This window comes from Limtongia smithiae (genome assembly GCF_038497785.1).
Source record: "Limtongia smithiae strain NRRL Y-17922 unplaced genomic scaffold V1518scaffold_2, whole genome shotgun sequence".
Taxonomy (NCBI): domain Eukaryota; kingdom Fungi; phylum Ascomycota; class Lipomycetes; order Lipomycetales; family Lipomycetaceae; genus Limtongia; species Limtongia smithiae.
In genome coordinates this window covers 1,310,155-1,332,458 of record NW_027117623.1, presented here as the reverse complement: position 1 = coordinate 1,332,458, position 22,304 = coordinate 1,310,155, and the positions used below count along the sequence as shown (strand labels likewise).

At 58.8% G+C, this 22,304-nt stretch overlaps 10 protein-coding genes across 10 annotated transcripts; 6 read left to right on the top strand and 4 right to left on the bottom strand.

Moving 5' to 3' along the window:
- The first annotated feature begins 2,576 nt into the window (after positions 1 to 2,576).
- V1518DRAFT_412771 (uncharacterized protein) lies at positions 2,577 to 3,478 on the top strand. The gene has a single exon (XM_066903169.1). The coding sequence runs from the start codon at positions 2,881 to 2,883 to the stop codon at positions 3,193 to 3,195; it is 315 nt and encodes a 104-aa protein (XP_066761580.1). The 5' UTR covers positions 2,577 to 2,880; the 3' UTR covers positions 3,196 to 3,478.
- A 1,387-nt stretch (positions 3,479 to 4,865) lies between these two features.
- Positions 4,866 to 6,319, bottom strand: V1518DRAFT_412767 (ureidoglycolate hydrolase). Its single transcript, XM_066903168.1, has 4 exons — positions 5,636 to 6,319; positions 5,496 to 5,567; positions 5,402 to 5,436; positions 4,866 to 5,333 (listed from the first exon to the last, which is right to left on the bottom strand). The coding sequence occupies exons 1-4, from the start codon at positions 6,048 to 6,050 to the stop codon at positions 5,178 to 5,180; spliced, it is 678 nt and encodes a 225-aa protein (XP_066761579.1). The 5' UTR covers positions 6,051 to 6,319; the 3' UTR covers positions 4,866 to 5,177.
- A 78-nt stretch (positions 6,320 to 6,397) lies between these two features.
- Positions 6,398 to 7,294, top strand: V1518DRAFT_412766 (AAA domain-containing protein). Its single transcript, XM_066903167.1, has 4 exons — positions 6,398 to 6,489; positions 6,549 to 6,695; positions 6,757 to 6,902; positions 6,961 to 7,294. Exons 1-4 carry the CDS (start codon positions 6,451 to 6,453, stop codon positions 7,193 to 7,195), a joined length of 567 nt encoding a protein of 188 aa, XP_066761578.1. The 5' UTR covers positions 6,398 to 6,450; the 3' UTR covers positions 7,196 to 7,294.
- On the bottom strand, positions 7,211 to 8,415 carry V1518DRAFT_412761 (inosine triphosphate pyrophosphatase-like protein). Its single transcript, XM_066903166.1, has 7 exons — positions 8,219 to 8,415; positions 8,021 to 8,160; positions 7,879 to 7,952; positions 7,800 to 7,831; positions 7,596 to 7,708; positions 7,449 to 7,525; positions 7,211 to 7,394 (listed from the first exon to the last, which is right to left on the bottom strand). The coding sequence occupies exons 1-7, from the start codon at positions 8,244 to 8,246 to the stop codon at positions 7,301 to 7,303; spliced, it is 558 nt and encodes a 185-aa protein (XP_066761577.1). The 5' UTR covers positions 8,247 to 8,415; the 3' UTR covers positions 7,211 to 7,300.
- Positions 8,416 to 10,141: 1,726 nt separating this feature from the next.
- On the top strand, positions 10,142 to 11,429 carry V1518DRAFT_412752 (uncharacterized protein). Its single transcript, XM_066903165.1, has one exon. The coding sequence runs from the start codon at positions 10,341 to 10,343 to the stop codon at positions 11,340 to 11,342; it is 1,002 nt and encodes a 333-aa protein (XP_066761576.1). The 5' UTR covers positions 10,142 to 10,340; the 3' UTR covers positions 11,343 to 11,429.
- V1518DRAFT_412749 (uncharacterized protein) lies at positions 11,345 to 13,785 on the bottom strand. Its single transcript, XM_066903164.1, has 2 exons — positions 13,025 to 13,785; positions 11,345 to 12,975 (listed from the first exon to the last, which is right to left on the bottom strand). Exons 1-2 carry the CDS (start codon positions 13,709 to 13,711, stop codon positions 11,428 to 11,430), a joined length of 2,235 nt encoding a protein of 744 aa, XP_066761575.1. The 5' UTR covers positions 13,712 to 13,785; the 3' UTR covers positions 11,345 to 11,427.
- Positions 13,786 to 13,959: 174 nt separating this feature from the next.
- Positions 13,960 to 14,906, top strand: V1518DRAFT_370511 (RNA polymerase III subunit Rpc25-domain-containing protein; the record flags this gene model as incomplete). The annotated part of the gene is made up of 5 exons (XM_066901324.1): positions 13,960 to 14,070; positions 14,131 to 14,227; positions 14,287 to 14,437; positions 14,498 to 14,651; positions 14,775 to 14,906. The coding sequence occupies 5 exons, from the start codon at positions 13,960 to 13,962 to the stop codon at positions 14,904 to 14,906; spliced, it is 645 nt and encodes a 214-aa protein (XP_066761574.1).
- Positions 14,604 to 16,522, bottom strand: V1518DRAFT_412744 (uncharacterized protein). The gene has a single exon (XM_066903163.1). It carries the CDS (start codon positions 16,505 to 16,507, stop codon positions 14,939 to 14,941), a length of 1,569 nt encoding a protein of 522 aa, XP_066761573.1. The 5' UTR covers positions 16,508 to 16,522; the 3' UTR covers positions 14,604 to 14,938.
- Positions 16,523 to 16,555: 33 nt separating this feature from the next.
- V1518DRAFT_180225 (SRP40, C-terminal domain-containing protein) lies at positions 16,556 to 17,595 on the top strand. Its single transcript, XM_066900840.1, has 2 exons — positions 16,556 to 16,966; positions 17,000 to 17,595. The coding sequence occupies exons 1-2, from the start codon at positions 16,714 to 16,716 to the stop codon at positions 17,557 to 17,559; spliced, it is 813 nt and encodes a 270-aa protein (XP_066761572.1). The 5' UTR covers positions 16,556 to 16,713; the 3' UTR covers positions 17,560 to 17,595.
- Positions 17,596 to 17,957: 362 nt separating this feature from the next.
- V1518DRAFT_371004 (velvet factor-domain-containing protein) lies at positions 17,958 to 18,695 on the top strand (the record flags this gene model as incomplete). Its single annotated transcript, XM_066901342.1, has 1 exon — positions 17,958 to 18,695. A coding segment is annotated over one exon (738 nt), but the record flags the coding sequence as incomplete, so codon positions are not given.
- Between the last annotated feature and the right edge of the window lie 3,609 nt (positions 18,696 to 22,304).

The window sequence follows — 22,304 nt, the reverse complement described above, 5'->3', positions numbered from 1 at the left end:
AAAATTTAAACTACACGTATCATCCCGTGCGCGCTTATGAGGTCAACACAATGTCACATCACGAAAGAAGGACAGGTCTGCGAGATGAATTCCGTACTAACTCTGTTGCGGGCTGCTACTCCGTCGGCTAGGGAAGCACGTAAAACTAGCCTTGCAACGGATGTTAATCAATAGACCCGTGACGGTGGTGCAGTGGCTGAGCCTGCGGCCGCCCCCGCTGTCCCCAGCAGTGCTCCACACTCAAACTCCACCGTAGACCGAAGCCCTCCTCGCCTGGAATGTGCATCCAGTCGAAGGTCCCATATATCGCTGGGAGTGTAGGTTAATTTGCTACAAAGTTAAACGGCGTGGAGGCGTTTTTTTTCAAAAGGCGAACCTGCGGCACCGTTGAGGGATCCAGGTTCTATGACCCTCACGGCCCTCGGCTTTCGTTTAGCCAGGGCCACCGTTGGGCTCGCTATTTTTATAATTTTCTGCTGGCGATCCGCAGGGATTCCAATGCTCCGCCCCGGTGTGTGTTGTTATGAAACTAAACTACCGGGTGCCCACTCCAACAGCACAGAATTGCACATCCCACAGGACCTCTGGAAGACGGGTATAGGGAACTCTACGTCGGTAATTATTGTTCACTGCGCGCTCGCTCCAGACTTCTGCAGTCGCTTCCAGCTGGAGTCGGGGACGCCATGTGCGCTGGCCTGGCCAAACTTGAGATCCATCCGCAACAAGTTCCCCCTACCGGCACGCTGAAACGCGACACCAACGATAGGTAGCGCCATCCATGGCTCGCATGAACACACCTTGCCTATCTGCTGTCGTGCGGTGTCGCGCAAATGTCGTCAAGGATGACCGATATACCCCCTGTTTTCGCCGACACGGTTCGCCCAAGTGTGCAGTGCGACATGGACAGCGGCAACTGAGAAACTACACCACTGCTGGATCATGGCATGATTGACGCACGACTCTCGGTCGTATAGCCGTTGCTGTGACTCGGTGCGGCATACCTTGTGCAACCACGGCGCTGTCGACGCAGCTGTTTCGGTGCAGCCATCTCCGTGGCGGAGCAGCACGTTGCAGAATGGGCGGCTGGGTAAAGTGGGCGGCCGGCACAAACGCAGGTGCGAAAACAGACGAGAGCCTACATACCACACAAATCAGCCACTGTGTGTCGATCGTCGTCGGTGCCTGTGGTGCCGTGTGCTAGAAGCGGCACGGTGGTGTGCACATGTTCCGAGTACCTGGACAGCGCACGCAACAGCGGCACGGTGCGCTGAGGGTTATGCAGCATTGCAGCAGAACTCGGTGAAGGTGAATAATCTCCTGTGCGTTATTAGCCGCGGCTGAAGGCAGCCGCCGGGGCGGGTTTGGTTGGCGTGCGGAGACGAGGAACGCGCATCGCCGAGGGAAGGAGTACTTTGCCAAATCGGTCAATTTCGCGAAATCGCGAGAGCACGCGCCCGGCGGCGAGGTGCGGGTTTGCCCACTCTGGTAAGGCGAGTCCGGGGTCATGCGCGGGGGGCAGGACCGTGCGCTTAGACGAGCGCAGGCGGACCGGCTTTATACGAGAGAAGGGCGGTGGGACAAATCGCGAATCAAGGGACGCGAGTCGCGAGCCGCGACGCGACGGCGGAGTCCGCCGACTGTGCGAGCACGGTCGCCACGGCCCTGCGGCCGCGAACATTCGACGCACAGGCGCGTTCGGGCAACTTCCGCGCGGCCGCGTGACTGTTCTAGAAGCCTCAGCGGGATCAGCGGGGGAGGAGCAAACCCTAAATATTAGTATGCTGTTGGTGATGGTGTCCCACGTTCAGGCGCGTCGTGAGGCGAGGAAGCTCGGCAGCTGCGGTGCCGCGAGACGAGGCGCGGTTGACAGCGTGTGACAACGACGGCGGCCCAGCAGCGCGGCTATGCGGGCGAGCGGAGAAAGGGCCTGTACGGACCGTCGTTGACGAGCGCGCGGATGTTTTCGGCTTCAGCGCGCTGCTCCGCTGTTGCCAGAGTAGATTGTGCAGCAGGCCTACTAAAGCTTGACGGCGGACGCGTCGCGTCGCCACGGCCACAGCCACGGCCGCGGCCAGCCAGCGAGCGCGCGACTGTGCAGCAGCCCGGTTCCGGCGACAGACGGCGCCGGTTTGGGCGAGCCCTGCCAGGGTCGTGCCTGTACGGCTGCTGGGTGTCGTGGGGCGCGCTACAGTTTGGAAGTTTAGTCTGGCGGCGTACTCCAAACTCCAAGGGACGCCGCCGACCAGACCACACAGTCTTGCTCCAGTTGCTCCTCCACCAGTCTGCGCGCCCGCCTCCTCCGGCGCCGGCTGCTCTGCGGACTATCGCACCATAGTGTGCGAAGGCTGGCCCGACAGGGCTCGCACACGGACTGCAGCAAGCATGGATCTCCCGGGGCCGCACGCCGTCAGCCGCTCCCGCGATCGCGTGCTGCCGCTTTAGGACAGCAGCGGCGACGGGTCGCCCACGCCGTCGTCGTTGTTCACGGCTGAAAACAGCATGCCTGTCCCGACACTGGGCACCATCGACGCGCGTCTGCTGCTGCTGTCGTCTCGACATGCAGCTGTCATTTATTACTGCATCTCGTGCACTCCGCGAAATGAGCCATGCAACGCACACGAAGCCGGTGTGTTTTGAGTGCTCGACTCGTGTGCGCGACTCGCCCGTGCGAAAGGGCGTGCGACGCGGTGCATGTGCACGACACGGCACATGAAGCAGGAGCAGTTGTACCACCGCCATGGCCCATATCATCGTCTCGTCCGCCGACCATATGGCCCACTCACCAACGGTGGGCGAGACCAGCTGACACGCTGCAAGGAGATTTAATTAGTGCGCGCGTGCTGGATTTCGGTAATTTTGCATCTTCCGGATGAGCCTTGCATGATATTCGTCCGTTTCATCATCATGTCCTCTGCAGTTGTTATAATCATGGTAGATCAGGCCCGATCTGGCGAGTGCGGACATCGCAATCGCGGCACACCCCACGTAGCAGGCGCGGAGTTTAGCAGGCTTACTGTCGCGGCTCAAGTCGGCCCATGCTGGTGGCCTGGGGGTAAAGATACGACAGTCATGCTACTTATTGTAGCTGTAGTGAAGTTGCAGGTAGAGAGGTTCGATCCCGCCGCCCATGGCGGCAGGTGTTCAGCCGTTATGCTAGCCCATGTTCGCAGCGCGCTGGTGCCAGGTGGATTATGATATACTTACACGTCGCGGAGTGCGCACCCATAGCGCGACGTTGCGGCGAAGATCGCGGACGTGGGCATGGGGCTCTATATTTGGACGCGGGCGAACAGCCCACAGCTATGAGCACGTCGCAACGGAGTTGTGCATCAGGACGATGAAGACGAAGAAGAAGACACGCTGGCCGCTGGCACATGCAGCGAGGGCAGGTACAAGAGAGGGTTGGATTTGTAGCGCTCACGCAGATTTTCAACGCTAGTTAGCGTCTGCGTGTGTCGACCGTGTTACTCGTCAGCATTTGGTGAGTCGATCCCAGCAAGTAACCACTCTCCCAACAACCCGGCAATCTTCGACCGTGTCGCATTGTTATTTACGGCACGCGGCCGGGCACGCGAGTGGCGTGGACGACGGTATTCTAACTCACTGCCGCCGGAAACCGAGTATGCAGGCGAGCGCGTCCGCCGCGACAGCGGCGTAACGGCGCGGACGGGTTCGCGTACAGCTGCGAGCCAGCGACAACGACTCGTGCACCGCGCTGCAGATTGTACGCCGTCCGGGCATCCGTCGGCGGCACGTTAGGGACAGCGCGCGCACCGGTGCGCCAATCGGTGTTTGTTGTCGGCACTACTTGGTGGAAGCAGGGTGGTAGAGTACTGCAGCCGGCGAACAATCGTGGTTGTGAATTTGGCGCTTCGTCCTTGTCCTCGTCCCCGACTTCGGCGACATTGTTCGCCTAGTCGACGCCAGCACCTATGTATATACGCACGGCGTGCAGCCGGTCTGGCCCGCGCAATAGTGCTATATCATATTCTACATCAGATACTCATACACCGCACGCGGCGCGCACGCCGCAGCATTTGTGCGCTTGCCAGAAGCACTATGCTCTGGCTGTGCGGAAGCATCCCCCGCGCAATTTTTGCTTCTGCGAGCAACATCTGCACAGCTGCCGCGGTGGCCTCAGAACGTGATTCCGCGGCGTGTGCACCGCGTGCATGTGAACATTTATCTGCGTAGTTGAGAGCACTAGTGTCTAGTCGTCCGTGACCTTGCGAGTTGCGAAGTGCAGTTCAGCGCAGTGGGCGTGGTGCGGAGTGCGGATGGTTCCGTCGTCGAGGTCAACTCTTTTTTCACTGGCGCATATACGCAGGCGTTTGCTTATCACAACAAGCTGCGCCCAGCATAATTACAGCAAGCCCACGAGGCACCGAAAAACGCCTCCCCTCCCCCCCGTCGAACTCTTCCTGCAGAAAACGCCTCTTTGCACCGCTGGCGACGTACTAGCTACTTCGATAGGGAAGATTTCCAGAACATCCGTGAACACGGCTGTGCTTCGTCCTTCTTCTTTGGACACAAGCGCCGACAACGGACAGCTACAACCCCCGCGGCGCAATTTTGCTTGTTCACAACGAACAAAGCGCGAGCCCTCTGTTTGCTGGTGGCGATGTTTCGCAGCGGATTCGAGCGAGTAGCGTGTATACAGCGCATACACACACTAAAGCTGGTCTGAAATCGAACAACTACACCCCGGCTTATATTTCCGCGGGGGTCGAGCAGCAGGCGGGACAGGGAAAATGCGAGCGAGCGCGCAGAGCCTGTTGTTCGCGCCGTCACAAGCACCCCTTTATCCTGCCCCCCCCCTTTGCAATGGCAGCGCAGGTGCCAACTAGACATGTTCTTTTTCTGATCTCTTCCTTTTACTTACGTTATGCGTCGTGTATTTGTGATTCTGCTCCCGTAAATCTCTATGGCTTTTGTGGTCTCTCTCTACGGTCACCGCGTGGCGGTGTATCACCCATCGGCCTGCCTCCCACAGCACACAAGCGGGGAAACACGACGCACCACCCGCGCTACGCTTGTACATAGTCTTGATGCGGACACACACCGTAGGGATGTGTGAAGCCCGTGCTTATAATTGTATATGTGATCTGCGGTGGTCCGCGTTGTAGCACGGTGGCGTCGTCTCGACTAGGCTCGGCGGGGCGCGACCGTGTGGGGGCTCAAAGATTCGATTGCGTGCCCGATGCTGTTGCGGCGGTGCCAGTAGTGGCGGTCGGGATGCTGTAGGCGATTGGTATCCGTGGAGCGATGTGCACCTCGCGACAATCTTCCAATGCGACCCCATTTTCGTTGATCAGAACGCCGAAATCAATCACCTGCGACGCACATGTAAGTTTGTTTGCTTGTATAAAGACACGTGGGAATTGATGGGTGCATGAGATACCTCTTTAAGCGATATCATTGGCGCGTGCCATGTTCCTAGAGACGAGAATCAGTATCGGAGTGTTTTGTGCGGGACGAGGAGGGGATGGGGGTACCTGGGCCGTATGTAACCGCTTGGTTCCCGTTCGCGAGGAAGGCTTCGACGGTTGTCAAATCTGGGAGGCCGTCTATTCACGGTGTAAGTCGAAAACTCGCGAAAAATCATGAAGGGTGGAATGGGAACGAGGAGACGTACCGGGTCCTGCCTGTGCGCAAATGACAAGATACGCTATATCCCCCGCGTGCACGCCCATGGGCAAAAACGTCTGCGTAGAAAACGGGTGCTGTTCAAGCACGCCGGCCTCACACACAAATCCCCCCTCCATCGCAGTAGCCCGAATCATGTGCGCGGGATACGAGCTCCGGAAGAGATTGAAGTTGGTGGACGCAGGCGCGCCGCTGGACGCGTTGCCGGGGTAGTTATTCGCGAATGGAGTGACGCGTGTGATTTTGGTTGCGGTGCCGTAGTTTGCGGAGACGGATGGCATGGTGGAGAGTTGGTGCAGTGAGGAGATGACCCCGCCAAATTTGGAGAAGGAGGACGGGGTCAGTGGTACTGCGGGGACGGGCGCAACGGACGCGGGGAGAGCGAGGGTGGCGATGGGTGGCATGGCTGGGATGGACACGGGGAGGAGGGGCGAAGAGAGGATTAAGCTCCGGTGCGGGGGATGAGGTCTTCGCTGTTCGTGGATTGGGAGAAGTGGTGCCGACGAGAACAGTAGCGCGATGTCTTCGTATTTCGCTGACCAGTTCTATTCTCGCACACGCGACTGCCAAAGGAAAATGCTAAACGATGATTCCTCTAGTTCGCGATGAACAGTAGTTCCGAGTGAAGTGACGAGTTCCCGGAGAGAGCCACGCACTGGATATGTTTTCGTAGCTGAGGCTTCCCAAACCCCAACCCGATGCGGATCTTCCACGCAGGGTTCGCCCGCCCGCGCGCCGCGCTTCTGTCTTTCGCCCTTCAACACCCTCCACAAGGTTCGCCCATCCCTACCACCCCCCCTCGTCATGCGCGCGCTACCAAATATCATCATCACCGGAACTCCCGTGAGTTGTGCTCTTTGGTGAAATTTGCGATGAGCGAGCGAGAAGCTGATGAACGACAGGGTACCGGGAAGAGCACACACAGTGAGCGTCTTGCAGCCCTGTTGCCCGACTTGACGTATCTTTCTGTGAACGCGTTTATCGTGGAAAATGCGCTGCAGGATGGGTATGATGAGGACCGGCAGAGCGCGATGGTGGACGAGGATAAGGTATGCCCGACACGAGACGAGAGAAGAAAGTTCAGCGGTGTGTGGGCGCTAATTGTGGCAGCTCGTGGATCAGCTCGAGCCTGTGCTTGACAAAGGCGGACAAATCGTGGATTGGCATGTTTGCGATATATTTCCCGAGGACTTAATCGATCTCGTAGTTGTGTTGCGGACAAATACCACGCGGTTATACGACCGCCTTAAAGACAGGTACTCCCCTTCTCCCGTCCCTACTCCTCTTGATCAGTATTGACCACATTTGGTGCAGAGGGTACGCGGACAAGAAATTCGACGACAATGTGGACGCGGAAATCATGGACGTCATTCTCAACGACGCGAAGGACGCGTACGCGCCAGAGATCGTGATTGAGCTGGAGAGCAATACTGCGGAGGACGTGGATAGTAACTGCGAGAGGATCGAGCAGTGGGTGCGGCAGTGGATTACAGATAACGCCAAAGACGACGACGATGAAGAGGACGGTGAGGACGACGAAGAGAGGTAACACTCTTCGGGACGGTTGGTGAAGTCACCTTTTTTTATTTTGTACAACTATCCAAGTCATTTCTATACACGGCATATAATACAATCTATACCTCTATCACACCCTCTATTTCCGCGTGGCGAGGAACTCCTTGAGCAGCTGCAGCGCCTGGAACCGGTGCGAAATCGTGTTCTTCAATTCCTTGGGCATCTCCGCGTACCTACACCAACTGTTAGCATCACCCAGCTTCGCGCCGGCATGCAGAAGTACTCACGTCTGCTCGTATCCGTCCGGCTGGAAACATGGGTCCCATCCGAATCCCGGCGGGCCACGTGCGGGGACGATGATTCCCTGGTGCGCGACGGTTAGAAAATGCGATATCGGAGAATTTCAAAGGCGGGTAAAAGAGGGGCGAACGTACATTCTGGACACCCTGGAAAAATTTGACTTCGTGGCCCGGTCCCTCGGAGAATGCAAAGGTACAGATGGCCTGCGCAGACTTGTCGTCGTAGGCGGTCAGCATGTTGTTCAGGCCTGTAAGCGTTAGCATGTGCACGAACTCCGTGTCGACGGAAGAAAGAGCGTGTTGTGGAGAGCGAAATATGGGAAAAAAGGGGAAGTTTACCTGCGTGACCGATCTTCTCCATGAACCATTTACTAGTGCGTGTTAGCAAGATACACAGCGCCGTGCAGTGCGCGCATACATGTATGGTCCGGGAAGACCGCCGTAAGCGGTGAATCCAAGCGCTGTGTCCTCGACGAGAACCGGTCCGCCGATCTGCCACCTGCATTAGCACAAAGACCTAAAATACCTCGAGGCGGGCTGCGGGTCGTGGGGATTCGCACGATGGAAGCTGCTCTCTTGCATTTCGCCTCGGCGACCTCGAAGATGGTGCCTTGGAGCTCGTCAAGATCAAGGGACTTGTTGGTGAGTTCAACCGTCTCGCTCATGATGGCCTGCACCTCCTTGAGCTTGTTGGCATTGCCTGTGCTGGTTAGTCATTGCGCGTGTGCGTGCGAGACCGGCGGCGACATTGTGCACACCTGTGACGAAGGTAACCACGGACGGCATGGTGGCGCGGGCAAGAGATAAGTGAGGGGGGTAAAAATCAAGATGTTTGTCTTTGCTTTTTTCAGCTAGTCCTCGGTGCCTTGTGGTGCGGGGCAAGGAGGTAGTGTGTCGAGCGCAGCGGGACAAAAGTGCCTGCTGGAAGGAAGAAATTGGGATGACTGAGTCGTCGCCGCGTTTCCTGTCTACACTACGTCGCGGCGTGCGCGCGCATCACGACTCTAGGTCGCACACTCGCGGAGCAGAGGTTCGTAGGAGCAGATGATATTCATGCACTGTGTCTATTGATGTCATCACCTGTAATAAATCAGGCGCATTGGCAAACCGCGCGTGGCGACCCGCGCATCGCCGACCCGCCTAATCCGGTGCCACGACTTCAGTCAGCTGGCTTCCGGCGGCAGCGCTCGTCCCCGCCCGTGCAGCAATACATATGATATCTACTATTGCACGTCGCGTCGCACCGCTAGTCCAGGGCCCCGAGTGACGCAGTGCCTTGGCACCGGAGCGCGTGCCTGCGTGAGGCGCCGCTCGCGTGGGCGCGCGTGTTCATGCAATGGGTAATGGCTATTGAAAGCGCTTGACGGCCCGGGAGCGCGGCTGCCGCGTGAAGGTGGCATGCAGAGTGTACAGCGGTGAGTGGTTCCTGGATCCAAGCAGACGGCACGATCACGATGGCTTGCTCACGCCATGCGCGTCGACGCATGGTTCCATGTGTCTCTGTCTGGTGGTGGAACATGACGGAGATCAAGGACCGAGTGGGACCACAGCAATGAGACACCACGTCGTCGTAATCGTCGTCGTAGTCGTCGGCAGCGGCTTGCTACTTCCGTCGGCACGCGAATTGTGCTGCTAAAAGGGGGACTGCGTGGATATGAATAGGGTCTACCAGCGCCGTGGAAGAGTATCCCAGCGACGCTACGAACTCGAGATCTACAACACCGCGCCAGGCACCAGCGCGAGTCGTCCGGATCGTCTCTGCGATCGAGCAGTAGTCATGAACTGCGACTCGCACGCGAGAACGCGGCGGCGGAGCGCTTGCTAGCTTCGCGACTAGTTAGCGATCGTGAGCTGCTGTGCGGTAAGTCCTCGAGGGCCCAGCTGTGGCGCTCGGATAAGCACAGTGCCACGGCTTGCTGACCCCGGATCGCCGGCGCAAACGAGAACACAAATGCAAGGCTCGCGTTGACCACGAAGTTAGGCCGCTAGCGGTGCAGCCTGCAGCCTACGCGAGCCCGGCGTCGCCTCGCGCTATCGCTCGCGAGCACCAGCAGCTCGCGCACCCAGCGCTGCTCCAATCTCTCGATTTCGTGCCGCCTGCCCAGTGCACCACCTGCGGAGCGCACAGGTGCCCAATTGTGTCTGTGCCAGACACTGCAATAAACACAATAAAACACCGAATCTCGGCGGCGGCGTGCAACGTTGCACCGGCGCGCGCAATTTCGGTTCCATTATTATTCAATCGCAACGAGAATTTTTCCGGCGCGGGCTATAAGCCACAATCCCACCGGCCGTGGCGCCGCGCTCGCGTGCGCGCATGGCTTCTTTGGGCATCATTACGCGCGATGTGCGTCTGCGCGGTCGGACTGACCTGCCGCACAGTCTGGACGGGACAATAAGGGTTAGTGGAAAGAGCTAGGCAGGGGCGGGGCGGCTGGAGAGTCATCGTGTTGTTTGTGGCTCCCGGACCCGCTGGCAGGGAGTGGCTAGAGGCCTAGGTGCAATCTCCCGCGCGGGGACACCGGCGGAGCGGGAAATATGAGGAGCAGCGGTACCGTGCTGGTGACGAGAACGTACGTCGCGATACGGAGACGGGGTGAGCGAGGCGGCGACGCGAGGCGGCGACGCGAGGCGGGTTGTTCCGTGTGCTGCTGTCATCCGCGACGCGCTAAGCACTGCGGCGACGACCGCCCTCGCGCAGCCTTATCACTGGGGTTATTCGCTTCTCACTTGTAGTCCGCCCTGGCACGTACTCGCTCACGACGCTGCGACCTGCGTACAGGCCGGTAACTCGCGTATGGCGACGCTCGCGGCGTGGTGAACGAGACCCACCGAGCGCGCCCACGTGTGTGCGGCGCGGTCTGGGGACCAGTCGACGCGATGACCACCGCAAACCACTTCGCTATTGTCTTGTCTTCTTTCCATCTCTCTTCTCTCAGTCATCTCCATCCTGTCTTCCTGTCCAGAATGGAGACCACTTCGCCCGCGTCCACCTCGCCCGCCGTGTCATCACCTGCCGACGCTGTCTCGCCCACCACTCCGAGCACTACTCCAAATGAACCAGCCAAGCACCTGCTCCTCCGCCGGTACACCCCCGCAGACCGTGTCGGTGCGCTCGTACTCGTCGGCGAGACCACCTCCGAGCGCCGGTCGCTCGCGAACCGGTATCTCTTCCGGCACCCTATGTTTCTCGTCTCGCTCGTGCCTCTATTCGCATTCGTTTTCAAGCGATTCGATCTAGTGCAGGACCTCGGCACTGTCGTGTTGCTCATGATGGGGTTCGTGATGGCTGTTATGTCGCTGTTTTCGCGACTGACCGAGGAATTACGCGAGAAGACGAACGAGGTTGTCAAGGGCAAGTTCCTTGAAGAGGCGGATTACGGGTTTGTTGCGTTGTATGGCAACAAGATTATCGGCGTTGTCACCATGAAGTACGTCGAAATCAAAGACAAGGAAGACATCGATCCCCTCACGCACGCATCTACCAACGCCTCTAGCACCGCCACCGCGAGGCCAAGCATCACTGCCCGCGCCGTCCCAGGCTCCCCTTCTACTGCCGCCAGCAAAAAGTCCACCGCCGCAGCCGCAGACAAGCTCGGCATCGTAACCTCCTGGGCGGTCGTCAAGCGCTACCGGCACGTCGGTCTCGGCGCGGATCTGCTTTCCTACGTGCTCCGCGCCGCCGCTCAAGATAAATGCAGTTCCGTACTCGTTCAGATCTTGTCCCTTGAGGCCGCCGCCCGGAGCAGTCTCGTTGAAATCGGGTTCGACGTGCTCTCTGTCACAAAGCTCGCCGGTGCGCTTGGGAAACTTGGCGTCGCACTCGAGACGTACGCTATCGCCCCACTTGAGTGGGCTAAAAAGTCCAATACCAAGTTGTAATATAAATCATCATGTATATATATATTGGCGAAATTAATAATCTAACATCCGTCTATCGTTCACAAAACAGTCTATCAGATGAATACTACTTACTCTCAAAATTACTCATGTCACGGCCAAACAGTCCCCGGGTCATCCAGTCCATAAACAACAACGCACGCGTTCTAAAGCTCACGCTCTGCGCAAAATACACCGATCTCCACAGATACATCGCGACAAGTCCGCCGACGAACGAATACCCGTTGAAATCAAACACGGCTGCATTTCCAATATACGCAAGCGAGCCGAGGTGATGGTACGAGAATGGCTTGTACACGAGATCGTCCGGGTCGTTTTCAACCACCGCGTTGATGAGCGGCGATTCCTGCATACGCGCGAGCCGGGTAAATTTGCGGCCCAGGTATTGGCCTTGTTGATGTGCACGCTGCGCGGTGGCGGGGAGGGATGTCATGCGCGAGTCGATTGCGTTGAGCAAGTCTGTGAGTTCCGCAAAGCCGAGCGTGCCTGAGTGGTCTTTGTCGAACTCGGTGAAGAGCAGATCAACACGACGCAGGTGCTCAGCTGATTGCGGAAACCGGCGTTTTATACTCCCCGCGATATCCCGCCACTGGTTAAACGTAACCTCGCAGCGCTCCACGGGAGTATTCGCCTTCACTGCGTATGAGTTTAGGATATCCACAATATGCTCGGTGATATTCGTGCGCACGGTGGAACAATCGCCTATGGCGTAGACTTCCCCTAACGGGGCTCCGATCACGCGCAGGTGAGAATCGGTTTCAATAGCGCGCTTATTGCGCTGCTCCGAGAATTCGGAGGCGATTTGGCGGGATATGTCGCATTGCGCGACGCCGGTGGACCATAAGCACAGGCCGTAGGGCAACACCTTGCTCTGCTTTTCGCCATCGTCGTTTTCCTGCGTGAATATAACCCGATCTTTCTCCACGCGTACGACGCGCGCGTTGGTGAGCACATCAATGGAATCGTTTTTGAAGCGTTCCTGAGCGTAGGTGGAAATTTTCTCGTCGTAGGTATTCAAAATATGTCCCTGCGACTGAACAACATGCACCGAGACCAAATTGCGCAGTACCTTCGGATACGATTGCGTCAGATCCTCGTTCAGAAGATCATACACCTCCGCCGCGAACTCGACGCCAGTCGGTCCTCCACCGCACACGACAAAGCTCAATAGTCGTTCACGTTCGTCGTCAGAAATCCCAGGAAGACAGGCAAGCTCCAGGTTTTGCATGAGCCTACTCCGAATCTTGACCGCGTCTTCGATTGTCTTTAAAAAGTGGCAATACTGGAGACCTTCCACACCATGGGTATTCGACTCCGAACCAACTGCGATGACAAGCTTGTCATAGGGGACGTAAAATCTACGTTCGGTTCCGTCGGCGCAGTACTCTGCAACTTCCACAAGGCGATCCTTGAACTCGACGCCCTCGGCGCGCGCTTTGAGGTAGTGGCCATGCACACGCGCAACGATGCGGCGGATTGGTTCGACGAGCGAGCGGAATTCGAGGGTGCCGACGGTGGCGGAGGGAAGCATTGGTGTGAATAAAAAGTGGTTGCGCGGGGAGATCACAGTGATGTGGTAATCATGCGGTGAAATATTTTTCAGCATTGCAACCGCCTATACACCATTAGCAAAACACACACAGAGAGGAGAGGGAAGGACGTACACCCCACCCGGATCCGAGTACGACGAGACGAGGCTTGTTCATGGACAACTTATTCACCTCGCAATCCTCGTCTCCAAGATATCTCTCCAAGATAGGCAGATTCTTCGGCCCGCCGATCCGTGGATGCAATGCTAGCGTGGAAATTTCAATGTCCTCCACATCCGAGAGCTCCTTGTAGGTCGTGGAATCGTACAAGAATAAGCCCGCAACGAGAAGACCGACCGTCATCACGCCGAGACCGATCGCGAGGGAGAGGTAGTATATACCGCGCAGTACGCGGCGTTTGAGCGAGGTACCCACAGGAGCGGGCGGGATCGCAGCAGCGGCGGCTACCTTGTCGCATGCGTCGACTGGGGGCGGGGGGGTGCTGGTGCTAGCAGCACGGACGCCGGTGGTGCTGGCTAGTGTACGCGGATATATCCCCGCACGCAGCAACAACGATCCCGCAGACGTCGCGAGCGCGCCGGCTGTGTTAATGCCCGGGGTGCGAAGAACAGGAAAACCAGCTCGCGCGCTGAGGAATACACTGCCCTGACGCATCGCGAACGCCGACGAGGAGGCGGTCGCGGTATTACCCGCACAGGCCGCTGTCGCGCCGAACATACGGCGGGATGTTGGTATCGACCAAACCGGCGTCGTCGAAGACGACGAGATGCCGTGGGGAAACGCCCTCGGCAATCGCGGCATGGTGATGAGGACAGGGAGAGAGGGTGATAAAGAGTGGTGGTGGGATGAACAACAGGGATCTGCCGGAGGAGTACAGAAAGCGAGTTAACGATGGCGTCACAGCTCAGGAACTGTTCTCTGAACGGCACTGGGCGGGTCGGCGGCTCGGCCCTTTGGCATCGCCGCTGGGACCACACCCAAGAAAAAGCTCGACCTCGGTCTTCACATCCATCGGGCTATTCCTCACACACGCACAGCATGCGATAGCGATGTTCATCCTCAGCAAGTTCTCGGATCTCGTGCGCATCGAGCCCGCAAAGTTCGGTAAGCGTACCGAGGACGCGCTCGAGGACGAGATTAACGCAAAGTACGCGAATAAGGTCTGTTTCGCCCATTTCATTTCACCATTTAACAGATACGAACTCAGGCTGACTTACAAGGTGGTTCACGACGTGGGGCTTTGTGTGTGTCTCTATGATATAGTCGAAGTAGGCGAGGGCCTTATTCGCCACGGCGACGGCTCCGCTTACATCAAAAGTTCGCGCACCTTCATCCGCCCTCCGTCCACGTTCATCTGCTCGAGCTAACGTTCGCAGCCGTGTTCAGGTTAATCGTCTTTCGCCCGTTCGTCGGCGAGATCCTCGTCGGCTGGATCTCCTCCTGTTCGGAAGATGGCCTTAAAGTGCGCATGGATTTCTTCGACGATATATTTATTCCTAAGGAATACCTCTTCGAATCCTGTATTTTGTCCGTCTCCCGTCTTCCCGTTTGCACTCTCCCAGTGTTATGCTAATAATGAGGACGTAGTATACCCCGCGAACAAGCCTGGGTTTGGCGCACAGAGCATGATCTATACCTCGACACCAACGAGCGCATCCGTTTCCGCGTTGAGCAGGAGATATTCACAGATCAGTCCCCGCAAGGACCACAACTTATAGATCCGGAATCCGGGATGACCTTTGTTGCAGCGCCATCGTCGCAGGCGTTGCAGGATAGTAATCGCGATGCCGCTGATGGAGGCGGTGGATTAGGTGGTTCCGGAGGGAGCAAAGTTGGGGATGGGAAGAAGGGAGGGGATGGGAAGGGGGATAGCGCGGCCGCAAAGCAGCAGCAGATGTTATTACAAGGGTCGGCGGGACAGACGGTGGTGTCGCCGTATTCGCTGATCGGGTCATGTATGTCATATGGCATGGGCCTTGTAACCTGGTGGGATTGACAACATACGACACAACCAACAAATACAAGAAACTATATGCGTAACATGCCATTCATACCGTAAGTGTTACTCACACTGGGAGTGATTGACTGTTTTGCGCCACGCGACGGCGGCCCAGCGGTGCTGGTCGGGGTGGTAGTGATGTTGTTCAAGTCTTCGGCGAGGGAACGGAGTTGTACGCGGTACACGCGGAGTTTGTTTTCCAGATCGAGGCACTCCGTGATGCCTATATCGAGTGCGTCGACGAGCTCCATAACGCCGTTCGTGTTGTTATCAGCGGCGGTGCCGGGGGTTGCGCGTATATCGCGTCCGAGCAATGTACGCACACTATCAAGTCCTCTCTTTTCGCTTTTGTTAGTAACACCAGCAACAGCAACGCCGCCGCCTTCGTTACCAGCCTCGATCAACGCTTTCACCGTGGAATTCTCCACAACTTGTAGCTCGCTTATAATCTGCTTCTCAAGTCCGCGCGAGGACTCACGGTCCGTCCATGAGAAATATTCAAGCGTCTGTTCAATCCCCGAGATGTCCTGCGCCGAAACGGTGGATGTAAGTTGTTTAACGTACATTTGGGTGCTGTATAATATATCGTCGTCCGCGTCGTTGGCGACGTCCTTTACAGTGTCCTCGGTGGAAGAAGCGGGAGGGGCGGCTGTGGTGGTGGTGAGGGGGTGTTGTTGCAGGAGCGCGGAGATAGCGGTGGATGTGCCTGATGTGTTAGTCTGCACGCGGGTGAGCGTGCTTGTGGATGCGGCCGCGGAGGGAGGGGTGTAGTAGCTATCGAACAGGTCGTCGTCGCTCTCGTCGTCGGAAACTGTGCCACGAGCCTGAGCCTGAACTGGAGCCGGCACAGACTGGAACGGTGGCATCTGTTGTTTCGCTTGTCGCGCCGGCGGCACCTCCGGCCGTGACACCTGCTCCGCCCGCGGCGGCTCCTTCTCCTTCTCCTTCTTGGACGCACCACGTAACAAATGCGAACTAAATGGGTTATGATGATGTTTCTTCACCTTTGTCGTTGTCGGCGCTGATGTCGTGCTCGTCGCGGACAATGTGGTCGTAATCGGCACCGTCGCCGTGTTAACTCGTGATACCGGGGTGCTATTGACCCCGGTGTCGGATAAGGAGAGACTTGATGCGCTGGCGCTTGCGGACGGTTGTGACGTTGGCGGGGGATGGTGTTGTGCGTAGCGTTCTGGCATTGCGAGGGCTATGGATTTAAACATAGGTGTGCCAGATTGCAACGGTGCTGTGTTCGCGTTCGCGTTCGCGCCAGTGGCGGGTGACGCAAAGGTATTGATTCCACCGCTGCCAGTGGATGCCATCGACGGATGCATCGTTGCGGAACGCGGCAAGCCTGCACCCTTCCCACTTCCCGACCGCTGTGCTGACTGGGTCGACGTGAACGATGCCTGCGAGTGGTTTGATTTATACGAAGTCGAGCGCGGGACTGAGAAAGAAGAGGAATGTTGCAGCGGCGCTGGCCCGGGGCGTGATGACTGTTTCTGTTTCTGTTGCTGTTGCTGTTGCTGCTGTGCAGCAGACGCTGCGCTCACAACAGCTGCTTGCTGCCGGGATTGTGGGAGGGACGAGGAGGAGGACATTGGTGAAAGGGATTGGGCAAGGAGAGGAAGGAAGTTCGCGATGTGGAGAGATGAGTGAGTACATCACGTGTCAGCCGCACTAGTCTTGTTTTGGGGTGCTTTAAACCTTGTGCGGATTTTTTTCCTCCCAGCTGCTTCACCACCTGCACTTCTCCAAGCATACCACCACACTCCAGAGCAGTCGAGTGTTGACCATATTACATGCGATGACGACCGATACGCTCCCGCCCACACAACGCAAGGATGTTACTCAAAAGGTCACACAGCAGGTGTACCACTTCATGCTACGCAACGAGCTCACCAAAGCCGCGGCAGCGCTGAAGAAGGAAATCAGTAAGAAGAGCAAGCGCGGCAACGAAGTGTTTGAAGGGTTTACGCTACGCGACAGCAACGAGGAGGAGGACGCGGAGGTGCCGCTTGAGATTATGGTGTGGGCATTTGAAACGGGTAAGACGAAAGGTGAGGTGGTGGGGGACGACGACGAAGACGAAGACGAAGACGACGACGATGATGATGACGAGGATTCATCGTCCGACGAGACGTCGTCGGGTGAGAGTGAAGACGATGAGGCGGAGGATGAAGAGGAGAAGGAAGTACTGCCAGTGAAGATGGAGACAAAACCAAAGACCAATGGCGCCGGGAGCAAGGAGGCACACAAGAAGGAGGCCGAGCCAGCCACGACTACGAAGCGAAAGCGCGCTGAGGATATGGACGCCAACGGCGATGCGGAAGACAACACGAAGGAGAATCCAGAGCGCAAGCAAGCGCGTCTCGCCGCCGCCGCCGAATCCGCCGCCGCCACACCGGAGAGCGACGTCAACGACCGGTCGCGACGCTTCTCGCGCATCGATCGCTCCAAAGTCGCGTTCGAAGACCACGCGCTGCAGGACAATTCATATCGAGGTGCGGCCGGGACGTGGGGGGAGATTGCGAACGAAAAACTGGGGGCGGTGCGAGGGAAGGACTTCACGAAGAACAAGAACAAGATGAAGCGCGGGAGTTACCGCGGGGGAACAATTGGGATGCAGAGCGGGAGTTACAAGTTTGAGTAATGGAGTGAGTTAGAGTCGAGTGCAAGGTCGAGTGACAGTGTCGAGTAGAATATCGAGGGGGCCGAGTCGAAGGAGTCGAGTCGACAGAGTCGAGTCGAGTCGTCCGCCGCCTCGACTGTCGTGGGTCGAGTCGACGTCGACTGCGTTTGCCGTCGACTCGACGGTACTTGCCGGGTACGGTACACCGCGGCGGGGCCATACGCAGCAGCTTCTGTTCCGCGGTAGCGCGCAGAGTGCGCAGCTCCTCGTAGCGGCGGCCTTCTTCTACTCCGCTGTCGCCTGCTCCTCGCCCTCCTTCTCGCCCTCTTCTTCTTTCATTCCTCGACCGCCTGCCTCCCGCCCTGGCGCTCCTTGCCCCCCGCCCCCCTTCCGCCGGCCGCGCTCCGCGCCTGCCCGCCATGCCCTCGCCATCCCCTCCGCCTCCGCCGCTCCTCAAGCGCAAGCGTGCCCAGCACACGGCCTCCCCCCCGCCTGCGCTCCGCCGCCGCCGCGCCTCGTCCCCCGTGCCAAACGGCGTCGCTGCCTCACGGCGTACTGCCATCGCCGACCTCATCGACCCGGCTCCCCTCCCCACGCCCGGCCGCCTCCCCGTGGCGGCTCAGCGCCGCGGCCTCTCCATCGACGACTACGTGCTCAACATCTGCCAGCAGCCCCAGCGCTGCAAAGCGGCTGGCACCTCCGAGCGTGCCCTCGCTGACCGCAAGGCCGTCGACCCGCCGCCCATCGTGCAGCTTGTCGTGCGAGACAACGATCCCCACTGCGAGTGGCTGCAGTCGCCGTTCTTCTTCATGTGCGTCAACCTCTTTGACCCCGTGGTGGACATGCCCATCAACCGGCCACCGTCAGAGTCCCTTGCCGGAACCCTCGTGTCCTCGCTCCACCGCGTGCGCGACGAGAACGACCACGAGGGCGGCTACTTTGTCTTTGGTGACATCTCCGTCAAGCTCGAAGGCCGCTTCCGTCTGCAGTTCTCCCTGTTTGAGATGCTCGACGGCGCACAGGTCGAGTTCATCAAGTCTGTGATATCCGACCCCTTCACCGTTTTTTCCTCCAAACAGTTCCCTGGCGTGCTCGAGTCGACGTCGTTGTCCCGCCAATTCTCCGACCAGGGTGTGCGTCTGCGTCTTCGCAAGGAAACTGGCTCGCGTGCGCCCTCTGCCGCCGCGCGCCATCCCGCGCTTACCGCACCACCGCCGCCGCTGCCGTCTCAGAAGCATTCCCCGGTTGCCTCTCTGGCAGAGCATGACGTGCCACCGCAGTGCCCACCCACATACCACCACCACCAGCAGCGTCCGAGCCCGCCGACGCGGACCGTCTCCCCCTCGGCAGCGAAGCGGCCACGCCTGCGCGCGTCATTTTCCTACGACTGCTCTGAAACGCCGTCGCTCGCCGAGGCCGCGGCTGCAGCAGGACGAAGTAGCATCTGCTCCAGTATATCGAGTTATTCCGCTGCGACGACACCCGCGGCGACGACTCCGGGCGGCGGGCGTCAAGGCTCAGTGAACCCGCCGACCGCATGGCCGCGCGATTACGGACGCGTCGTGCCGAAAGACGAGGACGTGGAGCGGCGGCGCAGCTATGAGTACTATGACCAACAAAAGTATGCCGCGTCCTACGGCGCGTATCCACAGCAGCACACAATCTCGCGCACGCCGCCGCCGCTACCGCTGTCGTCGCACCCGTCGAAACCGCAGTCACAGGAATACGCGCGCCCGCCGCCTCCGCCTCCGCAGCAGCAACAGCAACAGCAGAGCTACGACCGAGATCTATACTACCGCTACAATGCGACTGCACCACCGCAGACACACGTCTCGACGTCGCCGTATCCGGGGGCATACAGTCCGGCGCCAAACGCACCACAACAGCAGCCGTTGCTACACCTGCAGCGGCAATATAATCCGCCGGGTGAGGTCACACCCCCGGGATACCGCCCGCACGCACCGAGCGGAGAGTATCATCACCACCAGTCATACGAGGAACAGCAGTACGCGCAGCAGTACCAGAATCGACATTCACCGTACGCGCCGCCGCCGCCGCCGCCGCCGCCGCCACCGCTGCAACAACAACAGCAGCATCAGGTACACTACGCCTCACACGTGCAGCAGCAGCAACAACCACAAGCCACCCCACAACACCATCTGCCGTCCGAGGTCATGTATCCGTCGTCGGTGGTCCCGCGCATCCCGCCGTTGAGCACCCTCACGCCGCCCAACGCCGCGTCGTCGTCGACACCGGCATTGTCGTCGTCTTTTCGCGACGACGAGGGCCGTGTCAAGCTCCCGCCGTTGATCTTCGGTGATCCCGGCATGTCGTCGCACAGCGCCGCAGATGATGAACGTTTACATATCCCAGGACGGCTGGTGGCACCACCACCACCACCACCACCACCGCCACCACCGCATTGGCAGCATCTATACCAGCAGCAGCAGCAGCAAGCACCGCCGCAGGGCGTGGATGGGAAGAGTCTTTTGCATTTTGATATCGCCGCGCGGGGAGGATACCAGTCCTCTCCCGGGACAACACCGCCGCAGGCGCAGCACCGGTACACCGGGGAGCACTACTAAATTTTTGTAGACATTTTTTGAGATTTTGTAAACCGATCATCACGGACAATACAAGCGGATGACGCAGCTGCGCACCGAAAGATCAAGCAGCAGTGGCGGGTGTGGTCTGGAATTGCGCGAAGGCGGAACTGCGTTCTGCGCAGGCGGCAGGGAGGACGCCGGATACCGCTCACAAGCGCGATCATGTGTAGCCCTCGCTGCTATCGTTCCCACCGCACGCGTACGTGTGTGCCCGTAGCGTGAGTGGGCGTGGAGGAGATAGACGGGTGAGCTGGCGACGATTCAGCATGCGGCCGGCTAGCAGCTAGTTAGGAGCTGCGCGCTTGCGAGGTGGGAGCTGGGAAGGCGGCTGAGAGCGCAGTTGGCGAGGGTGTGGCGGCAGCACGCCGCGTTCATCTTCACGCTATGCAACCTTGCAGAGTGCATCTCGCAACAGCAGTGCCGGGGAGAACGAGAGTGCAACAGAACGTAACGCGGCCCCGTAGGCGCAGCGCACGAGGCGCGAGGTTGAAAGTGTGGTATGACAAACGTTTGGGCTGCGTGTATCAGGGCCGGAAGAGGTTTGATTTTTGTGAGCTTAAAAGTTTGGGGCATAGCCGCTATGCCGCGCCGCCAGCAATGCCTGGACGGCTGCTACTCTGGTGGCCGACGCGTGAGAACTCTGGCGGCGGCGGCGGCGGCGGCGGCGCGCTGGCCTCTGCGTGTGCGCGGAGAGTGTGCGGACGGCGGAGAGGAGTATGGGGCCGTCCGGCGGTCGGTGTACGGATTAACGTGCGACGGACTGCGACGTCGTCGTCTTCGCCGACGACGTGTGGAAGGACAGCAGAGAAGCTTCCACGGAAGGAAGATTACGCACACGCGTGGGCGCCACCGTGCCGCGTCGGGCCACCGACGACCGCGTGTTTCGCACTGCCTGCGTTAATGATTGCCAGCAGGTCATGTCGCAGTGCCCTGTAGCATCCGCCGACGGGTCGTCGTCGTCCTCGGCTTATGTGATCTGTGTGTTTTCTCGGCACGGGCGCGCGCGCGCGGTCGGGATATGACAACGATGACGATGATGGTTGCCGCGCAAGATAGGCGCACACCGTGCGCGGACGTCGTCGCGTGTGCGTGCGTTACGTCGCGGCGCGCCGGTGGGCGGCGTTATGTGGATTTGGCGTATTCGGCGCCGAAGTTTGTGCGTAGAACGGCGGACGGGGTTTTCTGAGGCTGGCTATGTTGGCTCGACTTGTTCTGCGGCACGTACAGAGGCGGGCCGGGAACTCTACGACCGCAGTCGGCAAGAAGAAAGCGACCACCGCTCGAGGAGAAAAAGGGGCACTGCTCGTCGTCGTCGAGGTCCTCCTCACCAACTCTCCTTTCTTCGTCGTCAGTCGCCGCCCGTCGATTCTGCGGCTTGCCTCCTCCCGCTACCGCGCTAGACCACAACCGGACGCCGTGCATGCGAAGTATGAAAAAAAAGAACCGACATTCGGTCAAGTTTCCCAACGGCTGTGGCTGGCGTGGGCGATTGGCGTGGGAGGTACGGTCCGTCCCCCGTTGGGTGTGCGGGCGGTTGTAGTCGGGACAGACAGACGACAGCTCACAAAACGAGAAAAGGGGCTCTACGACGGCGAGGCAAGAGTGGACGTCTGGACGACACTGGCGGAGTAAGGGGCGCTGTTCTTACTGCCATGGCAGACTGAAGATGCAAACGAGATCCGTGAGGGATGCGGCGTGCTTGGGGTGCACGGCGGTCGCTCGGTCCGTGGGTTGATGTCGGACGCACAACTAACTAGTCGGGTGCTGCCAGGAATGTATGACTCGTGGTGTGCGCTAGTCCGCGCGACAACAGCGACGACTCGGGCTTTGCGCTGCCTTAGCAAGCTGCCGGTGGTGATCTGTCTCTTGTGTTTGTCTGTTGGCAGGTGTGGAGAGGCGTTGTTGGCGTCGCCGACGACAAGGGCCACGACGGCAAGCACCACGACGGTGCGATTTCACCCGTACGCTCCGTAATTCTACGCACCCACAATTCCAGTCTGCAGCGGCCTGTGTTCTCAGTTGCATAAATTCACCGTTGTAAAGTGCGTAGTGTGTGTATGGAGACAGGACGCCGAGTAGCCCTCTCCCGGACGAGCACCAGCACGACGCCGAACTAGTAGCTATCTAACCGACTAGTGATCCAAACTCCAAAGCGCTCTC

What these genes read in the sequence shown, in the direction of transcription:
- V1518DRAFT_412771 (XM_066903169.1), top strand. Translation starts at nt 2,881, where the DNA reads ATGATATTCGTCCGTTTCATCATCATGTCCTCTGCAGTTGTTATAATC.
- V1518DRAFT_412767 (XM_066903168.1), bottom strand. Translation starts at nt 6,050, where the DNA reads ATGCCACCCATCGCCACCCTCGCTCTCCCCGCGTCCGTTGCGCCCGTC. An exon ending in TTGCGCACAGGCAGGACCCG is followed by an intron (nt 5,568 to 5,635) that starts GTACGTCTCCTC and finishes CACCGTGAATAG; the next exon opens with ACGGCCTCCCAGATTTGACA. An exon ending in CAATGATATCGCTTAAAGAG is followed by an intron (nt 5,334 to 5,401) that starts GTATCTCATGCA and finishes TGTGCGTCGCAG; the next exon opens with GTGATTGATTTCGGCGTTCT.
- V1518DRAFT_412766 (XM_066903167.1), top strand. Translation starts at nt 6,451, where the DNA reads ATGCGCGCGCTACCAAATATCATCATCACCGGAACTCCC. An exon ending in CGATGGTGGACGAGGATAAG is followed by an intron (nt 6,696 to 6,756) that starts GTATGCCCGACA and finishes TAATTGTGGCAG; the next exon opens with CTCGTGGATCAGCTCGAGCC. An exon ending in TACGACCGCCTTAAAGACAG is followed by an intron (nt 6,903 to 6,960) that starts GTACTCCCCTTC and finishes CATTTGGTGCAG; the next exon opens with AGGGTACGCGGACAAGAAAT.
- V1518DRAFT_412761 (XM_066903166.1), bottom strand. Translation starts at nt 8,246, where the DNA reads ATGCCGTCCGTGGTTACCTTCGTCACAG. An exon ending in GCAAGAGAGCAGCTTCCATC is followed by an intron (nt 7,953 to 8,020) that starts GTGCGAATCCCC and finishes TGCAGGTGGCAG; the next exon opens with ATCGGCGGACCGGTTCTCGT. An exon ending in CCGGACGGATACGAGCAGAC is followed by an intron (nt 7,395 to 7,448) that starts GTGAGTACTTCT and finishes CAGTTGGTGTAG; the next exon opens with GTACGCGGAGATGCCCAAGG.
- V1518DRAFT_412752 (XM_066903165.1), top strand. Translation starts at nt 10,341, where the DNA reads ATGACCACCGCAAACCACTTCGCTATTGTCTTGTCTTCTTTCCATCTC.
- V1518DRAFT_412749 (XM_066903164.1), bottom strand. Translation starts at nt 13,711, where the DNA reads ATGCCGCGATTGCCGAGGGCGTTTCCCCACGGCATCTCGTCGTCTTCG. An exon ending in TACTCGGATCCGGGTGGGGT is followed by an intron (nt 12,976 to 13,024) that starts GTACGTCCTTCC and finishes AATGGTGTATAG; the next exon opens with GCGGTTGCAATGCTGAAAAA.
- V1518DRAFT_412744 (XM_066903163.1), bottom strand. Translation starts at nt 16,507, where the DNA reads ATGTCCTCCTCCTCGTCCCTCCCACAATCCCGGCAGCAAGCAGCTGTT.
- V1518DRAFT_180225 (XM_066900840.1), top strand. Translation starts at nt 16,714, where the DNA reads ATGACGACCGATACGCTCCCGCCCACACAACGCAAGGATGTTACTCAA. An exon ending in TGAAACGGGTAAGACGAAAG is followed by an intron (nt 16,967 to 16,999) that starts GTGAGGTGGTGG and finishes ACGAAGACGAAG; the next exon opens with ACGAAGACGACGACGATGAT.